Source organism: Oncorhynchus mykiss, chromosome 16 (genome assembly GCF_057628025.1).
Source record: "Oncorhynchus mykiss isolate SJ-2025 chromosome 16, ASM5762802v1, whole genome shotgun sequence".
Lineage (NCBI taxonomy): Eukaryota > Metazoa > Chordata > Actinopteri > Salmoniformes > Salmonidae > Oncorhynchus > Oncorhynchus mykiss.
The window spans coordinates 11,967,501-11,992,500 of NC_143037.1; the positions used below are offsets into that span (position 1 = coordinate 11,967,501).

Here is a 25,000-nt window from a genome sequence, read left to right on the forward strand (position 1 = left end):
TTATTTTTACTATTTTCTACATTGTAGAATAATAGTGAAGACGTCAAAACTATGAAATAACACATATGGAGTCATGTAGTAACCAAAAAAGTGTTAAACAAATCAAAATATATTTTATATTTGAGATTCTTCAAAGTTGTATTTCATTTATTTATTTATTTATTCTTTATTTAACTCGGCAAGTCAGTTAAAAACTTTTTGTGACTCCCCATCCCGGGTCCGGGAGCGTAATCATCGCCTGACACCAATTAGCATAACGCAACGGACATAACTATTCCTAGAAAATCTTCCTATTCATGAAAATCACAAGTGAAATATATTGGAATTGTTAATCACCCTGTCATCTCAGATTTTCAAAATGTGCTTTACAGCCAAAGCTAGACAAGCATTTGTGTAAGTTTATCGATAGCCTAGCATAGCATTATGCCCTGCTAGCAGCAGGCAACCTTGTCACGGAAATCAGAAAAGCAATCAAATTAAATCGTTTACCTTTGATGAACTTCGGATGTTTTCACTCACGAGACTCCCGGGTAGATAGCCAAAGTTAATTTTTTCCAAAAAGCTTATTTTTGTAGGCGAAATAGCTCCGTTTGTTCTTCACGTTTGAGAAATCGCCCGGAAATTGCAGTCACGAAAACGGCAAAAAATATTCCAAATTAGCTCCATAATATCGACAGAAACATGGCAAACGTTGTTTATAATCAATCCTCAAGGTGTTTTTCAAATATCTATCGATAGATAATATATCCGTCGGGCCAATTCGTTTTTCAGTAGGACCGATTGGAGTAATGGCTACCTCTGTATTTTACGCTAGAGTCACCCTGGGAGCCATCAGGTGACCACTTACGCAATGTAGCCGCCTACGGCTATTCTTCAACATAAATGCGTAAAACAATGCTGTAGACACCTTGGGGAATACGTATAAAGCGTAAGCTGGTTGATAGCACATTCACAGCTCAATAGGGACTCATTGGAAAGCAGCGCTTTCAAAATATGGGGCACTTCCGGATTGGATTTTTCTCAGGCTTTCGCCTGCAACATCAGTTCTGTTATACTCACAGACAATATCTTTACAGTTTTGGAAACGTTAGAGTGTTTTCTATCCAAAGCTGTCAATTATATGCATATTCTAGCATCTTGTCCTGACAAAATATCCCGTCTAAAATGGGAACGTTTTTTTTCATGGAGCCAGTGGCTGTACAGGGATCTGGTATGCAGACCATGGCTATGAAGAGGGGGCTAGCCATGGAGCCAGTGGCTGTACAGGGATCTGGTATACAGACCATGGCTATGAAGAGGGGGCTAGTCATGGAGCCAGCGGCTGTACAGGGATCTGGTATGCAGATGCAGACCATGGAGATGAAGAGGGGGCTAGCCATGGAGCCAGTGGCTGTACAGGGATCTGGTATGCAGATGCAGACCATGGAGATGAAGAGGGGGCTGGTCATGGAGCCAGCGGCTGTACAGGGATCTGGTATACAGACCATGGAGATGAAGAGGGGGCTAGTCATGGAGCCAGCGGCTGTACAGGGATCTGGTATGCAGACCATGGAGATGAAGGGGGCTAGCCATGGAGCCAGTGGCTGTACAGGGATCTGGTATACAGACCATGGAGATGAAGAGGGGCTGGTCATGGAGCCAGTGGATGTACAGGTGTACTGCACACTGAAGAATGTTAACATCTTTCCATGTGGCTTCGTAGTGCACCCAGATGCTCCGTGGTTAGGATCCTCTCCAGATGGAATCATATTTGATCCCAGACCCTTAGAGGTCAAGTGCCCAAATGTACCAAGTTATGTTGACTGCCCTTACCTGAAGATACAGAATGGAGAGCTGAAGTTGAAGAGATCTCATGCTTCCTACTGGCAGGTGCAAGGTCAAATCATTCTCACAGGTTGTAGCTGGTGTGACTGTCATCTGTGCACAGATCTACATGTTTCAAAAACTACAAGAGAGAAGGTTGAGCACTTACTTTTACCACTACCTGCAGAAGTGTCTCTCGCACCTGAATGGATCCCCTGCATGGGTGCCAAGTTTAGTGGTTTTATGAAAAATAAGTATTGATGTTCTTGTGAAGAAATCTACAGTAGAATAGATTTGTTTAAAAAAATGTATTTCAGCAAATGTTCAAGAGTTCAGTTAATCAATCACACATCTCCAACATTGTATTCAATCTTGCATTCTGGCTGTACTGTGTTTACTTGATTTCTTCCCTCCACCCCTGTTACTCATTGCCTAATTAAAGCCAATACCAGCTCCACACAAACGGATATTCACTACAACACAAATGATTGATACATGTGGTAGATAAACCAATTATTATTTATAAATAAACACATGTACATTTACACTGGCTTGGCCCGTGCTCTGGACCGGATCAGAGACAGCACAGTCCACAGGCAGCGCACCTTGTTCTTCATCCCCCTCAGTCGGAGCAGGAGGTTTCAGTCTTCTTTCCCAAACACCAGGTCTCTTTTGAATGTGCCAGTTCCACGCGAAGACAGTAGGAACAACACCTCTTGTTGTCGCCCCCCAATTTTTCCCTCAACTAAGTCACTTTCGATGATATGTGTACTACACACCTCTGTGTGTTTGGTGACAGTAAAGTTGTCACGACGTACTGCCACTAGCCACCTCTTTCTGAGCTCTACATGGACTGGGAAACGATGGAAGCCCACAATACCATTACATTTGGAAGAAACTGAACACAGAGGCACTGAACAATGTTCATTAGCACCTCCTTCATGGGGCTGTCATTTAAACGTAGTCATCGCAAACTATTTCAGTCAGAAATGCATCGACGATAGCTAGTAAGCTAATGATAAAAACAATAGCAGAACTCGCTCCGGAAGTCATCAACCCGGTCGGAAGGAAATTAGAACGTTGGAGGCGGAATAGAGCCTATTGGGGTAAGTAACTGTCTGTCTGATGTTCAAAAGTTCTTGTTGGTTGTAAGAAATAATAACGGATACATTTCGAAAAAATGATTACCATGCCAATAGGACCTGATGGAGGGACAATAGAGCCCTGATTACCAGGCTATTAGGACCTGATGAAGGGACGATAGAGCCCTGATTACCAGGCTATTAGCACCTGATGGAGGGACAATAGAGCCCTGATTACCAGGCTATTAGGACCTGATGGAGGGATAATAGAGCCCTGAGTACCAGGCTATTAGGACCTGATGGAGGGACAATAGAGCCCTGAGTACTAGGCCAATAGGACCTGATGGAGGGATAATAGAGCCCTGAGTACCAGGCCAATAGGACCTGATGGAGGGATAATAGAGCCCTGAGTACCAGGCCATTAGGATCTGATGATCGTTAGCGAGATGGGTACTGCTAATGCATGTCCAGAGTGAATAAGAGGAGATTACCGTAACGTAATCAACGGTAACGTAGAGTTTTACTGCCAGTGTAGCGGTAATAAGTTCACCTCTAGGTGTTATAAAAAAATTAACTGTTGTCTGATCAGCAGACAGAATCCGTTCAACCAACTCATTGCAGTTAGCATTACTATTGCCTCACACATACACCAACCATGCTGCTTCAGATACCAGCCAGTATGCCTGTGTGTGTGTGTGTGTGTGTGTGTGTGTGTGTGTGTGTGTGTGTGTGTGTGTGTGTGTGTGTGTGCGTGTGCGTGCGTGTGCGTGCGTGTGTGCGGCACCCCAGCGTGGGTTCTGCTGGCTCAGCACTTTCGGTCAGCCAATTAATTTCACAGCGGCTCAGGAGATAGAACAGCGTGTAAAACACACACACACACATACACCGCTACAAACACACTTATACACACACATAGTACACACCGACAACACTACATTATACAATGCTGACGTCTCTGTACACACCAACACTGCTACACTACACAATGTACTCAGACAGACACACACACACACATACTGTACACACAGCCTCATTAGAATGCTTTATAGAACACACACACTCATAATAGCTAAATAAGTGCTCATGAGAATGAAGGGCCCTTGGAGACCTACCTTGAGGGCACAGAAGATACAGGAGTCTTCCATACACTTGTGGGTGGTCAGCTGGCGGAAACTTCTACGGAAGATATCCAGATGCCACAGGACCTAAAGAGAAAACATACACTTGATATCTTTACATGTTTTGTATATTTTATATCTTTACATTTTTAAAGGTCCAATGCTGAGGTTTTTATCTCAATATCAAATATTTTCTGGGTAACAATTAAGTACCTAACTGTGATTGTCTTCAATTAAAATGGTCAAAAAGAAAGGAGCAATTTCTCAAGCAAGAATTTAGACAGTGGTCTGAGTGGGGAGGGGAAAAAGGAAAACTAGCTGTTTTCTTATTTGACTATATAACTCATTTTGATGTCACCAGGCAGGCCAAAACTACATCCCATCAAAAGAAGGGAATTACCATAATTTCACAATATTATTCCAATCTCATAATGTGGAAATATAAAACACAGAACAATTATGTTTTTGACTGCACTGGGCCTTTAAGGGGAGGCAGGAAACCGAGAGGTTGGACCAGCAACCGAAGGGTTGACGGTTCGAATCCCAGTTCTGCTGGGAAACAGTTAGTGTGATGTGAGTCGGATACAGTATTGTGACAGCAAAGTTTCAGCCTTATTTACAACAGTGTGTGTTAAGGGTTAAAGGTTAAAGGGGAGGATGGTGACAGATTGCATGCTGATACTTCCCTCTGTCCTCCCTCTTCCCTCTGACCTCCCTTCCCTCTCTCCTCCATCTTCCCTCTATCCTCCATCTCCCCTCCCTTTTCCCGATGTCCTCCTTCATCCCTCTCTTCTCCATCTTCCCTCTGCCCTTCCGCTTCCCTCTCTCCCCCCCACTTCCCTCTCTCCTTCCTCTTCCCTCTCTCCTCCCTTTTCCCCCTCTCCTCCATCCCTCCTTAGTTTATTTATTTATTTATTTATTTATACATCACCACAGCGCAGGGAAGACATATTCTACCCCAAACTCTCTCTCTCTCTCTCATTTCAATTTAATGGGCTTTATTGGCGTGGGAAACATATGTTTTCCTTTCCAAAGCAAGTGAAATAGATAATAAACAACAGTGAAATAGATAATAAACAACAGTGAAATAGATAATAAACAACAGTGAAATAGATAATAAACAACAGTGAAATAGATAATAAACAACAGTGAAATAGATAATAAACAACAGTGAAATAGATAATAAACAACAGTGAAATAGATCATAAACAACAGTGAAATAGATCATAAACAACAGTGAAATAGATAATAAACAACAGTGAAATAGATAATAAACAACAGTGAAATAGATCATAAACAACAGTGAAATAGATAATAAACAACAGTGAAATAGATAATAAACAACAGTGAAATAGATCATAAACAACAGTGAAATAGATAATAAACAACAGTGAAATAGATAATAAACAACAGTGAAATAGATAATAAACAACAGTGAAATAGATAATAAACAACAGTGAAATAGATCATAAACAACAGTGAAATAGATAATAAACAACAGTGAAATAGATAATAAACAACAGTGAAATAGATCATAAACAACAGTGAAATAGATAATAAACAACAGTGAAATAGATAATAAACAACAGTGAAATAGATCATAAACAACAGTGAAATAGATCATAAACAACAGTGAAATAGATAATAAACAACAGTGAAATAGATCATAAACAACAGTGAAATAGATCATAAACAACAGTGAAATAAACAATACATTTTTTTATAAATATTATACTCACATAAGTTCCAAAAGAATAAAGACATTTCAAATGTCACATTGTGTCTATATACAGTGTTGTAACAATGTGCAAATGGTTAAAGTACAAAAGGGACAATAAATAAACATAAATATGGGTTGTATTTACAATGGTGTTTGTTCTTCACTGGTTGCCCTTTTCTTGTGTCAACAGGTCACACATCCTGTTGCTGTGATTGTTCACTGTGGTATTTCACCCAGTTGATATGGGAGTTTATCAAAACTGGGTTTGTTTTCTAATTCTTTGTTTTTCTCTCTCTATATATATATATATATATATATATATATATATATATATATACAGTGCCTTGCGAAAGTATTCGGCCCCCTTGAACTTTGCGACCTTTTGCCACATTTCAGGCTTCAAACATAAAGATATAAAACTGTATTTTGTTGTGAAGAATCAACAACAAGTGGGACACAATCATGAAGTGGAACGACATTTATTGGATATTTCAAACTTTTTTAACAAATCAAAAACTGAAAAATTGGGCGTGCAAAATTATTCAGCCCCCTTAAGTTAATACTTTGTAGCGCCACCTTTTGCTGCGATTACAGCTGTAAGTCGCTTGGGGTATGTCTCTATCAGTTTTGCACATCGAGAGACTGACATTTTTTCCCATTCCTCCTTGCAAAACAGCTCGAGCTCAGTGAGGTTGGATGGAGAGCATTTGTGAACAGCAGTTTTCAGTTCTTTCCACAGATTCTCGATTGGATTCAGGTCTGGACTTTGACTTGGCCATTCTAACACCTGGATATGTTTATTTTTTAACCATTCCATTGTAGATTTTGCTTTATGTTTTGGATCATTGTCTTGTTGGAAGACAAATCTCCGTCCCAGTCTCAGGTCTTTTGCAGACTCCATCAGGTTTTCTTCCAGAATGGTCCTGTATTTGGCTCCATCCATCTTCCCATCAATTTTAACCATCTTCCCTGTCCCTGCTGAAGAAAAGCAGGCCCAAACCATGATGCTGCCACCACCATGTTTGACAGTGGGGATGGTGCGTTCAGCTGTGTTGCTTTTACGCCAAACATAACATTTTGCATTGTTGCCAAAAAGTTCCATTTTGGTTTCATCTGACCAGAGCACCTTCTTCCACATGTTTGGTGTGTCTCCCAGGTGGCTTGTGGCAAACTTTAAACTACACTTTTTATGGATATCTTTAAGAAATGGCTTTCTTCTTGCCACTCTTCCATAAAGGCCAGATTTGTGCAATATACGACTGATTGTTGTCCTATGGACAGAGTCTCCCACCTCAGCTGTAGATCTCTGCAGTTCATCCAGAGTGATCATGGGCCTCTTGGCTGCATCTCTGATCAGTCTTCTCCTTGTATGAGCTGAAAGTTTAGAGGGACGGCCAGGTCTTGGTAGATTTGCAGTGGTCCGATACTCCTTCCATTTCAATATTATCGCTTGCACAGTGCTCCTTGGGATGTTTAAAGCTTGGGAAATCGTTTTGTATCCAAATCCGGCTTTAAACTTCTTCACAACAGTATCTCGGACCTGCCTGGTGTGTTCCTTGTTCTTCATGATGCTCTCTGCGCTTTTGACGGACCTCTGAGACTATCACAGTGCAGGTGCATTTATACGGAGACTTGATTACACACAGGTGGATTGTATTTATCATCATTAGTCATTTAGGTCAACATTAGATCATTCAGAGATCCTCACTGAACTTCTGGAGAGAGTTTGCTGCACTGAAAGTAAAGGGGCTGAATAATTTTGCACGCCCAATTTTTCAGTTTTAGATTTGTTAAAAAAGTTTGAAATATCCAATAAATGTCTTTCCACTTCATGATTGTGTCCCTTGTTGTTGATTCTTAACAAAAAAATACAGTTTTATATCTTTATGTTTGAAGCCTGAAATGTGGCCAAAGGTCGCAAAGTTCAAGGGGGCCGAATACTTTCGCAAGGCACTGTATATATATATATATATATATATAATATCTCCTTCTTCTCTCCCTCTATCATTGTCTATTTTTCTCTCTGTCTTTGTCTCTCTTTCTCTCTATCGCTCTCTGTATCTTTCCCATCATGGCTCTGCGGGACTCAGAGAGTGAGAGATCACTGAGAATGACAGTCCAGCATAGTCTGTGTGTGTGTGTGTGTGTGTGTGTGTGTGTGTGTGTGTGTGTGTGTGTGTGTGTATGTGCGGGTGTGTGCATGCGTGCGTTCGTACCTGCAGAGCACTGTTTAGGAAGCAGCTGTTCTGTCCAGGTTCGTTGCTAAGGCCTTTAATCGGGGCGAAGGAGGCCATAGTCCGAGGGGTCGTGATCAGTCCCTGTAGCCCTCCACCAGGATCTCCGCTGCCACCGCCTGACGCAAAGTAGTTCCTCTTCCACGACATCACATCCTGCTGGGCGCTCCCGTCACCAGGGAGGGACAGGGGAATGAGATGGAGCAACGTGTTCTAAGTTACTCCCATTAGAGAGAGAATGACAAACAAAGAGAATAGGGAGACAGAGCGATGGAGAGCTTTGGTCTCTTTCTGGTAAGTTTTGCCAGGCAGGTGTCTTCAGTCCTTCCACAGTCCTTTACTTCTGTTCAGCCAAATATCTCTTCTCTGCTCTCACTCTGCCTGCAAGAAACAAACCACACAACACAATCACCACATCTCTTATACAGTACCGCACACACACAACAAACAGACCTCCAGTATAGGACATATTTCAACAGCCACTGAACACGCCGATTGGCAGGTGTGTTTTTCTGTTGCTCATTAGAAAAACGAGATTTCAGTTTCCTGACCGATTCAGAGATCAGTTAATAATGTTTGTCCCCCATAAAGCAACTTCAGACGGGGAAGCCCATTTCACTTCCTCTAAATCCCCAGAATGAATCTAAAATAACTCCAGAAAATCAGGAATTCATTTTGACGTTTTTTTGCAGAGGATATTTTGGTTGAGCAATTTTACATCTAACTAAGGTGTTTGGTGCAGTATTCTGGAGCTGCTGGGAGGATCTGTCTCACATCGTCAAATCAAAACCCAACCTTCATTTACCCGTTGTGATGCACAGATGTTCCAAACTCTGTTTTAGACCAGACTGACTTCATGACCAAAATGATCCTATTTATTTGTCGTCAACATTGTCACTAGAATAACTGTTCCTGACACATTGATGCCAGATAGACCGTTTTCAAAGGGATTTTGTTGCATGTTAAAGGCAGTCGCTCTTTAACTGCACAGGAAATACCATTTCACAATATTGTAGCCTGAATGGTCATGCAACTCATAGTATGGAGTATAGTAGTGTACAGTAACGGTAAGCTGCTGACATCAATGTATTTTTCTCAGTTATGCCATTACTGGAGAGTTTTATCTGGGATATATTATAAAGCAGTATTACTCACAGTGTGTGTGTGTGTGTGTGTGTGTGTGTGTGTGTGTGTGTGTGTGTGTGTGTGTGTGTGTGTGTGTGTGTGTGTGTGTGTGTGTGTGTGTGTGTGTGTGTGTGTGTGTAAACAGGTTGCATAACAGACTGGCCAGTAGCGGAGCCGCAGTGCCCTCCCTCCCCCCGTTGCCGTGCTGTGCTGCCATAGCGACCCCTTGGCGATGGGCCAGATGTCACAGGAATGCTGCGATGTACGGGTGGTGTGTGTCTGCATGTGTGTGTGTGTGTGTGTGTGTGTGTGTGGATGGATGGTTGGAGTGGGCTGTTACTATAGCGATGGCTACAGTAGAACATGGTCTGTGGCATTAGAGATACAGTGTGTACCCTGCTGTACATAGTGTACAGTTATTAACACAACATTAGCTACAGGTAGGGCTGTGGCGGTCATGACATTTTGTCAGCCGTGGATTGTCAAGCAAATAACTGAACGTTAATTAACATAAACACATTTAGCATCTCCTGGCATCCACTGATGTGACGTGGTGAGGTTGAACCCAGGTGCAGAGAAGAGACCAGACGAGGAATCAGTGGTTCAGGATAAACGTAATACTTTACTGAGAAACGGTAGTCGCAGGATCACAGTACACTTGAAAAACAACAAACACTAAGTTTCAAAAAACTAACCCAGGAAACAAACGCACACAGTAAACAATTCCAGCTTCAGCAAAGGATACCAGAAAACACACCAATTTCAACAGTGACGTCATAATGAGTAAATAGGACACACCTGAGTGCCGTTAATTTCTCTAGAATGGTCTCTGCTGCCCTATGGCGACAGCAGGAACCATGACAACCTGAGTCTCGTTAATTTCTCTAGGACGGTCTCTGGCGCCTTCTGGTGACAGCTGTAACCATGACAACCAGAGTGTCGTTAACCTCCCTTGGGTAGGGGGCAGTAGTTTCACGTCCGGATGAAAAGCGTGGCCAAACTGCCTGTTACTCAGGCCCAGAAGCTAGGATATGCATATAATTGGTAGATTTGGATAGAAAACACTCTAAAGTTTCTAAAACTGTTAAAATAATGTCTGTGAGTATAACAGAACTGATAAGGCAGGCAAAACCCTGAAGACAAACCATCCCAAAAAAGTTTGGTAGGCTACCAATGACCATACAGGAGCATCAGATCTTGGAGAAGCCTAATTACCATGGAATTTCACTGCCTTCTGACTCTTGACCGCCGGTGTGATCACCATAACAGCCCTAACTACAGGACATAAACAGCTAACCAATGAATCACACCTTCATGTTTGGTTGGAGCAAGAAGCATATGACTCTTTGCTACTCTAATAACACTGTAATGTTTGGGTGAGAATGAGAGAGGAACATAGGGAGGGTCAAATGAGGGACATGTTGAGAGAAACAGAGGGAGGGGGAGAGAGAAACAGAGGGAGGGGGAGAGAGAAACAGAGGGAGGGGGAGAGAGAAACAGAGGGAGGAGGAGAGAGAAACAGAGGGAGGAGGAGAGAGAAACAGAGGGAGGGGGAGAGAGAAACAGAGGGAGGGGGAGAGAGAAACAGAGGGAGGAGGAGAGAGAAACAGGGAGGGAGAGCGAAACAGAGGGAGGAGGAGAGAGAAACAGAGGGAGGGAGAGAGAAACAGAGGGAGGGACAAATTATAATTAACAGCAGACTCGTACATTTCCTCAGTGAAAACAATGGACTGAGCAAATGTCAAATTGACTTTTTACCAAATTACCGTACGACAGACCATGTATTCACCCTGCACACCCTAATTGACAAACAAACAAACCAAAACAAAGGCACAGTCTTCTCATGCTTTGTTGATTTCAAAAAAGCGTTTGACTCAATTTGGCAAAATGATGGAAAACAGTGTTGGGGGAAAACATACAACATTATAAAATCCATGTACACAAACAACAAGTCCCCTGGTTAAAATTGGCAGAAAACACACACATTTCTTTCCACAGGGCTGTGGGGGAGACAGGGATACAGCTTGAGCCCGACCCTCTTCAACATATATATCAATGAATTGGTGAGGGCACTAGAACAGTCTGCAGCAGCTGGCCTCACCCTACTAGAATCTGAAGTCAAATGTCTGTTTGCTGATGATCTGGTGCTTCTGTCCCCAACCAAGGAGGGCCTACAGCAGCACCTAGATCTTCTGCACAGATTCTGTCAGACCTGGGCCCTGACAGTAAATCTCAGTAAGACAAAAAGAATGGTGTTCCAAAAATGTACAGTCACCAGGACCCCAAATACAAATTCCATCTAGACATCATTGCCCAAGAGCACACACAAATATGTACATACCTCGGCCTAAACATCAGCGCCACAGGTAACTTCCACAAAGCTGTGAATGAGCTGAGGCACAAGGCTAGAAGGGCCTTCTATGCCATCAAAAGGAACATATAATTTGACATACCAATTAGGATCTGGCAAAAAATACTTGAATCAGTTAAAGAACCCATTTCCCTTTATGGTTGTGAGGTCTGGGGTCCGCTCACCAACCAAGAATTCACAAGATGGGACAAATACCAAATTGAGATTCGGCATGCATAATTCTGCAAAAATATCCTCAGGGTATTGGTGTAAAACACCAAATAATGCATGCAGAGCAGAATTAGGCCGATACCCGCTAATTATCAAAATCCAGGAAAGAGACAATAAATTCTACAACCACCTAAAAGGAAGCGATTCCCAAACCTTACAACAACAAAGCCATCACCTACATAGAACTGAACCTGGTAAGGAGAGTCCCCAAAGCAAGCTGCTCCTGGACAGCAACACAATTAGACCCAACCAAATCATGAGAAAACAAAAAGATAATTACTTGACACATTGGAAAGAATTAACAAAAAAACTGTGCAAACTAGAATGCTATTTGGTCCTAAACAGAGAGTACACAGTGGCAGAATACCTGACCACTGTGACTGACCCAAATTTAAAGAAAGCTTTGACTATGTAGAGACTCAGTGAGCATAGCCTTGCTATTGAGGAAGGCCGACGTAGGCAGACCTGGCTCTCAAGAGAAGACAGGCTATGTGCACACTGCCCACAAAATGAGGTGGAAACTGAGCTGCACTTCCTAACCTCCTGCCCAATGTATGACCATATTAGAGAGACATATTTCCCTCAGATTACACAGATCCACAAAGAATTCGAAAACAAATCCAATGTTGATAAACTCCCATATCAACTGGGTGAAATTCCACAGTGTACAATCACAGCAGCAAGATGTGTGACCTGTTGCCACAAGAAAAGGTCAACCAGTGAAGAACAAACACCATTGTAAATACAACCCATATTTATGTTTATTTATTGTCCCTTTTGTACTTGAACTATTTGCACATCGTTACAACACTGTTTATAGACACAATGTGACATTTGACATGTCACTTTTTATTGTTTATTTCACTTTTGTTTATGATCCATTTCACTTGCTTTGGCAATGTAAATATATGTTTCCCATACCAATAAAGCCCTTGAATTTAATTATATAACCCCTCCCCTCTGGTCACCACAGGAACCACGGCCTGCTGTCAACAACTCTCCAATCAACAGCCTGCTCACGACCCCCTGACCCCGCAACACTGGCTTGCCAGAAACAAAATAGAGACGGATTTATCCTGGATTTCTGTGGTGTTCATGTCCCCATTGACATTTTCTTCTTAAGAACAACAACATCCAGAACTGAACTGATGTGCTCTTGTGTGTGCGTGTGTGTTTGTTCATTTTCTCGGCTAGTTACCAGGGAAATAGGCCAAGCTGCAGGCACGTAAGGGAAAAGCCGAACCAAGTGATTTAGCACACTGTAGTCTGTACTGGTTCAACACACACACACACACACGCACGTGCACGCGCGCACACACACACACACACATGAACACACACACACGAACACACACACACGAACACACACACACACACACACACACACACACACACACACACACACACACACACACACACACACACACACACACAAGGCCAGAGCCTAGACCTAGTGACAATGATGGTGATGTGCGTTGATGCTTCAGAGTTCCCGGAAGCCAAGGTGAGGCAAAGTACTACTAATATTCAATCAAACTCTGAGACCCTGCGGTCCAACATCATAAGCTCCACATCCCCCACTGATGTTTCAGTTCTAGGTTTTCCTCCCTCTGACACTAATAGTTGACAGAAGTTGGTGACAGCCCACCACAGTAAAAGAACATTACGATGTATTTATATTATACCTGGGTGGACCACTGCCATTTGGAATTGATCAGACGCTCTTATCCAGAGCAACTTACAGTAGTGAGTGCAAACATTTACATATTTGTTTTTCCATACTGGTGCCCCTGTGGGAATCGAACCCACTACTCTGGTGTTGCAAGCGTCAACTGAGTCACACGCTAAAACTACCACCACTACTGAGAGGTGCATTACTTATAGCCTGAGTCTTATAGCCTGACTCTCTCTCCTCCCTCTCCTGTCCTGACTCTCTCTCCTCCCTCTCCTGTCCTGACTCTCTCTCCTCCATCTCCGGTCCTGACTCTCTCTCCTCCCTCTCCTGTCCTAACTCTCTCTCCTCCCTCTCCTGTCCTGACTCTCTCTCCTCCATCTCCTGTCCTGACTCTCTCTCCTCCCTCTCCTGTCCTGACTCTCTCTCCTCCCTCTCCTGTTCTGACTCTCTCTCCTCCCTCTCCTGTCCTGACTCCCTCTCCTCCATCTCCTGTCCTGACTCCCTCTCCTCCCTCTCCTGTCCTGACTCTCTCTCCTCCCTCTCCTGTCCTGACTCTCTCTCCTCCATCTCCTGTCCTGACTCTCTCTCCTCCATCTCCTGTCCTGACTCCCTCTCCTCCCTCTCCTGTCCTGACTCTCTCCTCCCTCTCCTGTCCTGACTCTCTCTCCTCCCTCTCCTGTCCTGACTCCCTCTCCTCCCTCTCCTGTCCTGACTCTCTCTCCTCCCTCTCCTGTCCTGACTCCCTCTCCTCCATCTCCTGTCCTGACTCTCTCTCCTCCCTCTCCTGTCCTGACTCTCTCTCCTCCCTCTCCTGTCCTGACTCCCTCTCCTCCCTCTCCTGTCCTAACTCTCTCTCGCTCCTACGATATATCTGCGTGACAGCGTGCTTGACATTTCAAATGATTTTCCGTAATCACAAGGTAGGCCAATGGGCGAGGTTATATGATCAGCTATCTGGCACAAAAAGATCTCACGGTTAGACCAGTTTGACTTCAGATCCTGACGTTTATTCAAGTTTCTCCAAATGTCACATTTAAACGTGTTTTTGTAACCCCGGGTTGCTCCTCCTACTCCAACTCCCTTGAAGATTTTAGGCATTTATCTATTTGGAGCCCAACAACAAAAGGAAACAAATATTTTTAGATTCCTGGTGCCCCGACTCCATCCAACAACACTTTCTAGTTTCCAGTCCTTTCAACACTGAGACTCTAGGTCTCTTTCTAAAACTCCACTCTGCTCTATACTGTCAAGTCATTTCAACACTGAGACTCTAGGTCTCTTTCTAAAACTCCACTCTGCTATATACTGTCCAGTCCTTTCAACACTGAGACTCTAGGTCTCTTTCTAAAACTCCACTCTGCTCTATACTGTCAAGTCATTTCAACACTGAGACTCTAGGTCTCTTTCTAAAACTCCACTCTGCTCTATACTGTCCAGTCCCTTCAACACTGAGACTCTAGGTCTCTTTCTAAAACTCCACTCTGCTCTATACTGTCAAGTCCTTTCAACACTGAGACTCTAGGTCTCTTTCTAAAACTCCACTCTGCTCTATACTGTCAAGTCATTTCAACACTGAGACTCTAGGTCTCTTTCTAAAACTCCACTCTGCTCTATACTGTCAAGTAATTTCAACACTGAGACTCTAGGTCTCTTTCTAAAACTCCACTCTGCTTTATACTGTCAAGTCCTTTCAACACTGAGACTCTAGGTCTCTTTCTAAAACTCCACTCTGCTCTATACTATCAAGTCCTTTCAACACTGAGACTCTAGGTCTCTTTCTAAAACTCCACTCTGCTATATACTGTCAAGTCCTTTCAACACTGAGACTCTAGGTCTCTTTCTAAAACTCCACTCTGCTCTATACTGTCAAGTCCTTCCAACACTGATACTCTAGGTCTCTTTCTAAAACTCCACTCTGCTCTATACTGTCAAGTCCTTTCAACACTGAGACTCTAGGTCTCTTTCTAAAACTCCACTCTGCTCTATACTGTCAAGTCCTTTCAACACTGAGACTCTAGGTCTCTTTCTAAAACTCCACTCTGCTCTATACTGTCAAGTCCTTCCAACACTGAGACTCTAGGTCTCTTTCTAAAACTCCACTCTGCTCTATACTGTCAAGTCCTTTCAACACTGAGACTCTAGGTCTCTTTCTAAAACTCCACTCTGCTCTATACTGTCAAGTCCTTTCAACACTGAGACTCTAGGTCTCTTTCTAAAACTCCACTCTGCTTTATACTGTCCAATCCCTTCAACACTGAGACTCTAGGACTCTTTCTAACACTCCACTCTGCTCTATACTGTCCAATCCCTTCAACACTGAGACTCTAGGTCTCTTTCTAACACTCCACTCTGCTGGTATCCTTTCTTTTCTCTCTCATTCACATACTACTCATCTCACATGTTATTACAACCTCTATTTCTCTATTCTCATTTATTCCTTCATCCATCTTTGTCTTTCCCTCCCTTTTTTTAAATATCCCTATCTCCAATCACTCCGCACTGACACGCACGCATAGATGCACACACACACATGCACATGGGCATGTGCGCACCCCACACACACACACACACACACACACACACACACACACACACACACACACACACACACACACACACACACTATGGTTTTGCTGTAACTGGGTTATAGCTTCACATCTCACTGGTTGACAATGAGGAGAAAGGTTCAGAGAAGTGCTAAATTTCCTCTCTCTCTCTCTGTCTCTCTCTCTCTGTCTCTCTCTGTCTCTCTCTCTCTGTCTCTCTCTCTCTCTCTCTCTGTCGCTCTCTGTCTCTCTCTCTCTCTCTGTCTCTCTCTCTCTCTCTCCCTCACTGTCTCTCTCTCTCTCCCTCTCTGTCTCTCTCTCTCTCTTCTCTTCCTCTCTCTCTCTTCTCTTTCTCTCTCTTTCTCTCTTGATTCCGTAATTCTCTGGGGCTGTCTAAGGCACTGCAAGAGGTGTCACTACAGTCCCTGGTTTGAATCCAGGCTGAATCCCTTCCGGCCGTGATTGGTTGCCCCATAGTGCAGCACACAATTGACCCAGCGCCATCCGGGTTTGGCCAGGGTAGGCCATCATTGTAAATAAGAATTTGTTCTTAACTGACTTGCCTAGTTAAAATAAAATAGGATGCTCTCACTCCCTCAGTAATTCTCTAGAGCCTGTCTGCAACCCCTCCACGAGTTCCACTCAGGCAAAACATGTGAAACGTCCCTTTTGAGAACAGGTAATTGATAGATCAATAACATTCCACATTCTAGATGCAGGATAAGGCTAAATTCCATTATCTTCTATAATTGTAATGTTGTTTATTAAAGTTCAATCTGAATTCTCGTTTAACTTCATGAAGTAAGCATAACATGATTCACTTTGTTTCCTATTCTAGAGGCCGTGTGGGAATGAATACAGACGCATTATAATCAGCACAGGGCTTCTTCTCTCCTTTCCTATTAACCTCGTGAGGAACGCCATTCACCTATTAACCACGTGAAGAACGTCATTCACCTATTAACCACGTGAAGAACGTCATTCACCTATTAACCACGTGAGGAACGCCATTCACCTATTAACCACGTGAGGAACGTCATTCACCTATTAACCACGTGAAGAACGTCATTCACCTATTAACCACGTGAGGAACGTCATTCACCTATTAACCACGTGAGGAACGTCATTCACCTATTAACCACGTGAAGAACGTCATTCACCTATTAACCACGTGAGGAACGTCATTCACCTATTAACCACGTGAGGAACGTCATTCACCTATTAACCACGTGAGGAACGTCATTCACCTATTAACCACGTGAGGAACGTCATTCACCTATTAACCACGTGAAGAACGTCATTCACCTATTAACCACGTGAGGAACGTCATTCACCTATTAACCACGTGAGGAACGTCATTCACCTATTAACCACGTGAGGAACGTCATTCACCTATTAACCTCGTGAAGAACGTCATTCACCTATTAACCACGTGAGGAACGTCATTCACCTATTAACCACGTGAGGAACGTCATTCACCTATTAACCTCGTGAAGAACGTCATTCACCTATTAACCACGTGAGGAACGTCATTCACCTATTAACCACGTGAGGAACGTCATTCACCTATTAACCACGTGAGGAACGTCATTCACCTATTAACCACGTGAGGAACGTCATTCACCTATTAACCTCGTGAAGAACGTCATTCACCTATTAACCTCGTGAGGAACGTCATTCACCTATTAACCACGTGAGGAACGTCATTCACCTATTAACCACGTGAGGAACGTCATTCACCTATTAACCACGTGAGGAACGTCATTCACCTATTAACCACGTGAGGAACGTCATTCACCTATTAACCACGTGAGGAACGTCATTCACCTATTAACCACGTGAGGAACGTCATTCACCTATTAACCACGTGAGGAACGTCATTCACCTATTAACCACGTGAGGAACGTCATTCACCTATTAACCACGTGAGGAACGTCATTCACCTATTAACCACGTGAGGAACGTCATTCACCTATTAACCACGTGAGGAACGTCATTCACCTATTAACCACGTGAGGAACGTCATTCACCTATTAACCACGTGAGGAACGTCATTCACCTATTAACCACGTGAGGAACGTCATTCACCTATTAACCACGTGAGGAACGCCATTCACCTATTAACCACGTGAGGAACGTCATTCACCTATTAACCACGTGGCCTATAACCACGACACCATAATGCACATTCCTCATGCTTGCTCATCAACCTATGGCCTCACCCTTGCAATTACCACCTTCCTCTCTCTCAACCTATGGGTTCACCCTTGCAATTACCACCTTCCTCTCTCTCAACCTATGGGCTCACCCTTGCAATTACCACCTTCCTCTCTCTCAACCTATGGGCTCACCCTTGCAATTATCACCTTCCTCTCTCTCAACCTATGGGCTCACCCTTGCAATTAACACCTTCCTCTCTCTCAAGCAATGGGCTCACCCTTGCAATGATCACCTTCCTCTCTCTCAACCTATGGGCTCACCCTTGCAATGACCACCTTCCTCTCTCTCAACCTAGGGGCTCACTCTTGCAATTACCACCTTCCCCTCTCTCAACCTATGGGTTCACCCTTGCAATTATCACTTTCCTCTCTCTCAACCTATGGGCTCACCCTTGCAATTACCACCTTCCTCTCTCTCAACCTATGGGCTCAACCTTGCAATTACCACCTTCCTCTCTCTCAACCTATGGGCTCACCCTTGCAATTGCCACCTTCCTCTCTCTCAACCTATGGGCTCACCCTTGCTGTTTTTCAGCAACAGTTGTCGACAAACCAACCACCTCCCCACCACGAGCAGCTATAATAACCTTAACGCCTGTCATTGAAACTCCTTTCGATGCCAGCTGCCCAGCAGAGGGCTCCCTGTCATCAGCATCTGGCTCCGAGGAGGACTCCTCTGAGACGAGGCCACACCCCAAACTACTTCAGAAAATTCCATATGGCATTTCTGTCTCTGCTGTTTATCCAGCTCAGCCTGCTACTTGATTGAATTTGAATTAATATCCACACAGACGCCGCTTGAAAGTGGAATGGCAGTTGGACAATCCATAGGGATTCAGAGTTGCTCACAGAAAGAGTTGGGACAACATGCTGCTTGCCTCCCAGGGCATCACATACTATCACGATGAACTCTATTACTTTGAGTTGTAAGTCTACTGACTCGAAATGCATTGAACTGTTATTGGTCAAAATAGCCTATGCAGGAGCACCTATGATGGTGTGTGTGTGTGTGTGTGTGTGTGTGTGTGTGTGTGTGTGTGTGTGTGTGTGTGTGTGTGTGTGTGTGTGTGTGTGGAAGTGTGTGAAAGTGTGTGAAAGTGTGTGTGTGTGTGTGTGTGTGTGACAGATAGTAGAAATGATCGAAGACTAATACACAAGGTAATTCACCCAGTTTATACAGTATGTTCATTAATCTACTATACAGTATAACACACACACACACACCTACAGTGTATAAAGAATTAATCATTATAATCAGACACATTCACACATACATTCTATGAGGAGGATATAAAGGCTGTGAATATGTTGATATGAATATATATTCACTTAATATCTCTTACATAATGTAATTCATACGCACACGAACCCTGTCCTATGTCTCCAAGGCCGGATCCAGGCATAAGTGACTAAGAGGTCGTTTAGGGCCCCTTGCCACTAGGGGGCCCCCGACCCCAAAAAGTATTATTATAATTATTGTGGAACTTACTATTGAGATTGAGAAAAGTAGAATACACACGGAGCAATTTTGAAATGTGGCTGTGCACCAGCAGTTTTTCTCTTGTTATGTCAGTCTAGACCTGGGACGATAAACCGAAAATTATCGACACCAACTAAACTGACCACTGATCCTGAACATTTTGATGATATTGTTCATTATGATAAATAACCGATAAGGCCCTACTAGAGATTTGTGAAGTTTGAAATGAAATACGTTTGCTGACATGGGTGATTGAAAGTAGTAATAGTTATAAGGGTAATATAAAAAAAACTTGCGATATTTGTCAATATCTATGTCAGTAACACTCAATTACCATGTCAGATTATAAAATGTGTAGAATTGCAATAAATTAGCTTTAAAACTGCTAAAATGTCTCTCCACCCTATGGTAAAATTAGTAGAATTGCAGGACATTAGCTGTAAAACACAACAACAACAAAATATCTCTGTCCCATGGCAAAATTTGTAGAATTGTAGGAAATTAACATCAAAACTTCAAATGAGAGAGAGAGAGAGAGACAGAGAGAGAGATGGAGAGAGAGAGAGATACAGAGAGAGACAGAGGGAGAGATGAGAGAAAGAGAGGGAGAGAGACAGAGACAGACAGAGAGAGACAGAGAGAGAGAGAGTGAGAGACGGAGAGAGAGAGAGAGAGAGAGAGAGAGAGAGAGAGATGAGAGAGACAGAGGGAGAGGGACAGAGACAGACAGAGAGAGACAGAGAGAGAGAGAGAGTGAGAGACGGAGAGAGAGAGAGAGAGAGAGGGAGACAGAGGAAGATATGAGAGAGACAGAGGGAGAGATGAGAGAGACAGAGGGAGAGAGACAGAGACAGAGAGAGAGACAGAGAGTGAGAGAGAGAGAGAGAGAGAGAGAGAGAGAGAGTGAGAGACAGACTTGTTCCACATTTTGCTACATTACAGCCTTATTCTAAAATGGATTAAATAAAATAGAAATCCTGATCAATCTACACACAATACCCCAAAGTCAAAGGGTGTGAATACATTCCGAATGCACTGTAACTACAGTCTCCAAAGCAACGTGGAATTCCATCAGTTCTACCATCTACAGGGCCTTCAGAAAGTATTCACACCCCTTGCCTTTTTCCACATTTGGTTGTGTTACAGCCTGAACTTAAAAAATATTACATTTACATTTTGTGTCACTGGCCTACACACAATACCCCATAATGTCAAAGTGGAATTATGTTTTTAGAAATGTTTACAAATTAATTTTAAAAAATGTAAGCTGAAATATCTTGAGTCTATAAGTATTCATAACCTTTGTTATGGCCAGCCTAAATAAGTTCAGGAGTAAATGTGCTTAACAAGTCACATAATATGTTACATGGACTAACTGTGTGCAATAATAGTGTTTACAATGATTTTTGAATGACTACCTCATCTCTGTACCCCACACATAAAATGATCTGCTTTAGGTCCCTCAGTTGAGTAGTGAATTTCAAACACAGATTCAACCACAAAGACAAGGGAGGTTTTCCAATGCCTCGCAAAGAAGGACACCTATTGTTAGATGAAAAAAAAAAAAAAACAGACATTGAATGTCAATTTGAGAATGATGAAGTTATTAATTACACTTTGGATGGTGTATCAATACACCCAGTCACTACAAAGATGCAGGCGTCCTTCCTAACTCAGTTGCCGGAGAGGAAGGAAACTGCTCATGGATTTCACCGAGGCCAATGGTGACTTTAAAACAGTTACAGAGTTTAATGGCTGTCCTGAAAAGAAAGCAGTATGTTTTGGTCATATCCAACATAAGACATCACTCTGGATATTTTCAAGCATGGTGGTGGCTGCATCATGTTATGGGTCTGCTTTCCACCAGACACTGGGAGACAAATTCACATTTCAGCAGGACAATAACGTAAAACACAAGGCCAAATATACACTGGAGTTGCATACCAAGACAACATTGAATGTTCCTGAGTTGCCTAGTTACAGTTTTAACTTAAATCGGATTGAAAATCTATGACAAAAATATCTGTCTATCAATGATCACCCACCCCCGCGTCTTCATTTCAGTCATTTAGCAGACGCTCAGCCGCGTCTTCATTTCAGTCATTTAGCAGACGCTCAGCCACGTCTTCATTTCAGTCCTTTAGCAGGCGCTCGGCCGCGTCTTCATTTCAGTCATTTAGCAGACGCTCAGCCACGTCTTCATTTCAGTAATTTAGCAGACGCTCGGCCGCGTCTTCATTTCAGTCATTTAGCAGACGCTCAGCCACGTCTTCATTTCAGTCATTTAGCAAACGCTCAGCCGCGTCTTCATTTCAGTCATTTAGCAGACGCTCAGCCGCGTCTTCATTTCAGTCATTTAGCAGACGCTCAGCCGCGTCTTCATTTCAGTCATTTAGAAGACGCTCTTATCCAGAGCGATTTACATGGGCAATTAGGGTTAAGTGCCTCGCTCAAGGGCACCTTTTGGTTACTAACCCAACGCTCTTAACAGCTTGAAGAATTTTTTAAAGAATAATGTGCAAATGTTGTACAGTCCAGGTGTGCACAACTCTTAGAGACAAACAGAAAGACTCACATCTGTAATTGCTGCCAAAGGTGATTCTAACATTCTGTGTGTGTGTGTGTGTGTGTGTGTGTGTGTGTGTGTGTGTGTGTGTGTGTCCCCACAAGAATAGTGAACACCAATTTGACCAACTGGAGACATTTTGCTGGTCACCACAAGGTCAAATTCTATTTCTAGGGGGTTTAGGGTTAGGTTAGAATTGGGTTTAGGTTTAGGGTTAAGGTTAGGTTTTGGGGCTAATGTTAGGGGTTAGGGAAAATAGGATTTTGAATGGGACTTAATTGTGTGTCCCCACAGGGTTAGCTGTACAAGACTCCTGTCTGTCTGTCTGTCTGTCTGTCTGTCTGTCTGTCTGTCTGTCTGTCTGTCTGTGTTTATACTCTAATTTTGGCCCGCCCAGCAAAGGAAAGGCACCCTGTGTGAAAAATGCTATGAGAAACCTAAAATGATGAATCCCATATTGGTCTTTCACAGTCAGGCCAACCCAAGCTGTTCTGTTCATTAGGCTAATAATAGACCAACCCAAGCTGTTCTGTTCATTAGGCTAATAGTAGACCAACCCAAGCTGTTCTGTTCATTAGGCTAATAGTAGACCAACCCAAGCTGTTCTGTTCATTAGGCTAATAATAGACCAACCCAAGCTGTTCTGTTCATTAGGCTAATAATAGACCAACCCAAGCTGTTCTGTTCATTAGGCTAATAATAGACCAACCCAAGCTGTTCTGTTCATTAGGCTAATAGTAGACCAACCCAAGCTGTTCTGTTCATTAGGCTAATAATAGACCAACCCAAGCTGTTCTGTTCATTAGGCTAATAATAGACCAACCCAAGCTGTTCTGTTCATTAGGCTAATAATAGACCAACCCAAGCTGTTCTGTTCATTAGGCTAATAATAGACCAACCCAAGCTGTTCTAATAGTAGACCAACCCAAGCTGTTCTAATAGTAGACCAACCCAAGCTGTTCTGTTCATTAGGCTAATAGTAGACCAACCCAAGCTGTTCTGTTCATTAGGCTAATAGTAGACCAACCCAAGCTGTTCTAATAGTAGACCAACCCAAGCTGTTCTAATAGTAGACCAACCCAAGCTGTTCTAATAGTAGACCAACCCAAGCTGTTCTAATAGTAGGCCTAATATTGAAACAGATAAACTGAATCAGAAATGCACAGGTTTCAGATTTTCCCGAGTTTTTCAGGTTTTTGTTCTGGCACACTTTTCTTTACAGAAAAACAACAACATGTTATGTTCTAAGTACACAACAATACTTGAACCACATCAGGAGACCACTTTTGAGGTAGTTACCCTTTAATTCAAGTATGCAGGCACCTAGTATGCAGGCACTGTTGTTCGATTAGCATTGTTTCTGTAGCACATGAGATGGAGTTTGCCAGAAGCTAGTCAACATTTAATAGAGAAGGTTTTCGGCACTGCCTTTCCATCTACCAGAAGACGGGTTAGGCCAACCTTAACCCCCCCCCCCCCCCCCCCCCCCCCCCCGTTGGCCTACCGGGAGCTGCGCCTAAAATGTGAATAAATAATACTTTATAAAAATGTTAAGCTAAACATTCCGATCTGTTCCATCAGTCCTATTAATTGATATGGCGTATAACTCAACTAAACTACTTTGATACGCACCAATGGGGATTATTAAGAAGTGAGTCTTCGCTATGCCCACTGAAGAACGCGTATCTGCGTATACCCTCCACTACACCACTGACCTCATCCATAAAGACCAAACAGAGGAGGTCAAATCAATACCGGGACTGATGACACCTGCTACCGGGGTTGAGGATGGCTTTCTATCAACAAGTCGCCGGGCACTTAATAGTTAACGCAAACCAGCTGTAATAAAATTTAATAGCCTAACGGAACGGGTTATAGGCTAGTCCCGGTCAACAGAATCTCCGTCTGTTATAAAAACGATCCTAATGATGCCCAAAGCGAACCTCGTGGAGATACTGGTCACGGCTACGTGAATAATGGACATCCATTACAGCCATGCAGCGCAATAAACAGAGGAGAGAGAGAGAGAGAGAGAGAGAGTAGGGGGGGAGCATCCTAGCCAGCATAAACTACGCACAGTAGATGACAGCCGTTATGTCACATCTGGCCGCGCGGCACCACGTTCGAACTCTTTGCCGCGTGCGTCCGCTGCAATTATTTACAGGTGAATGACTACCCCGTGTCATTGCCTTTATCTCTCGTAGATGGAGTTCTCACCTCGGGTCCCGTTAGTGTCCCGTTCCAGTCTCGTGCTGTCCCGGTAAAAATAACGACGGAGAGGAGAGGCGCACAATCCAGCCTTCAATCCAGTGCTGTGAACCCGACACGCTGCTCTCGCGACAGCACGCCCGTTTTTTTTTGTGTGTGTGTGTGTGTTTGTGTCTTCCGCATAGCAGTGATTTTTATTTTATTTTTATTATTTGTTATTATTAACAACAAATCAATACATAAGCACCCTCGTTTTTCCCGATCGCTCTCTCACTGTAAGTGACGTCACTGTGGGACTAAACGGCTCGTGGCCGCCCTCTCCTGGTCAATGAGCTGAACTGCCTCTATGTTACTGTACGAATGACGTCATGACGATACTGTAGCAGAGCAGACCTGATTTCTAATGTGTTGAGGGATAAATTGAAAATAAGCAGAGCTCAGTAAACAGAATTTCTGTACACGGAAGGTTTATTGGTAAATACGGTTCATGCAGGCTACATTTCCTACTGTCAAGGTTATTGCTTATTATCTTCATCACTTTCTTTTCCCCTTTCATCATCACCATTGCCTTCATCATCACCATCACCTTCATCGCCTTCATCATCACCATCACCTTCTGTCTCTCTCTCTGTCTGTTCTCTCG

At 43.2% G+C, this 25,000-nt stretch overlaps 2 protein-coding genes across 7 annotated transcripts in view; both read right to left on the reverse strand.

Annotated features, from left to right (window-relative positions):
- Positions 1-24,649, reverse strand: part of LOC110492832 (ubiquitin carboxyl-terminal hydrolase 54) — a 57,976-nt gene extending 33,327 nt beyond the window's left edge. For 5 of the 6 annotated variants that reach the window (XR_016487130.1, XM_090201897.1, XM_036946164.2 and 2 more), the window contains exons 1-3: positions 24,367-24,647; positions 7,940-8,338; positions 3,998-4,090 (exon numbers count right to left, since the gene is read on the reverse strand). Coding sequence is in view for 4 of the 6 variants with exons in the window: in XM_090201897.1 (XP_090058023.1) it covers positions 3,998-4,090; positions 7,940-8,107 (261 nt within the window). In the remaining 2 variants the exon portion in view is untranslated. Of the gene's footprint in view, positions 1-3,997; positions 4,091-7,939; positions 8,339-24,366 lie in introns of all 6 variants that reach the window. The other variant, XR_016487131.1, reaches the window with a different exon arrangement.
- Positions 24,650-24,988: 339 nt separating this feature from the next.
- Positions 24,989-25,000, reverse strand: part of LOC110491361 (uncharacterized) — a 9,306-nt gene continuing 9,294 nt past the window's right edge. Inside the window, exon 7 of the mRNA XM_090201678.1 lies at positions 24,989-25,000. This exon is cut by the window's right edge and continues 336 nt beyond it. The gene's annotated coding sequence lies outside the window, so the exon portion shown is untranslated.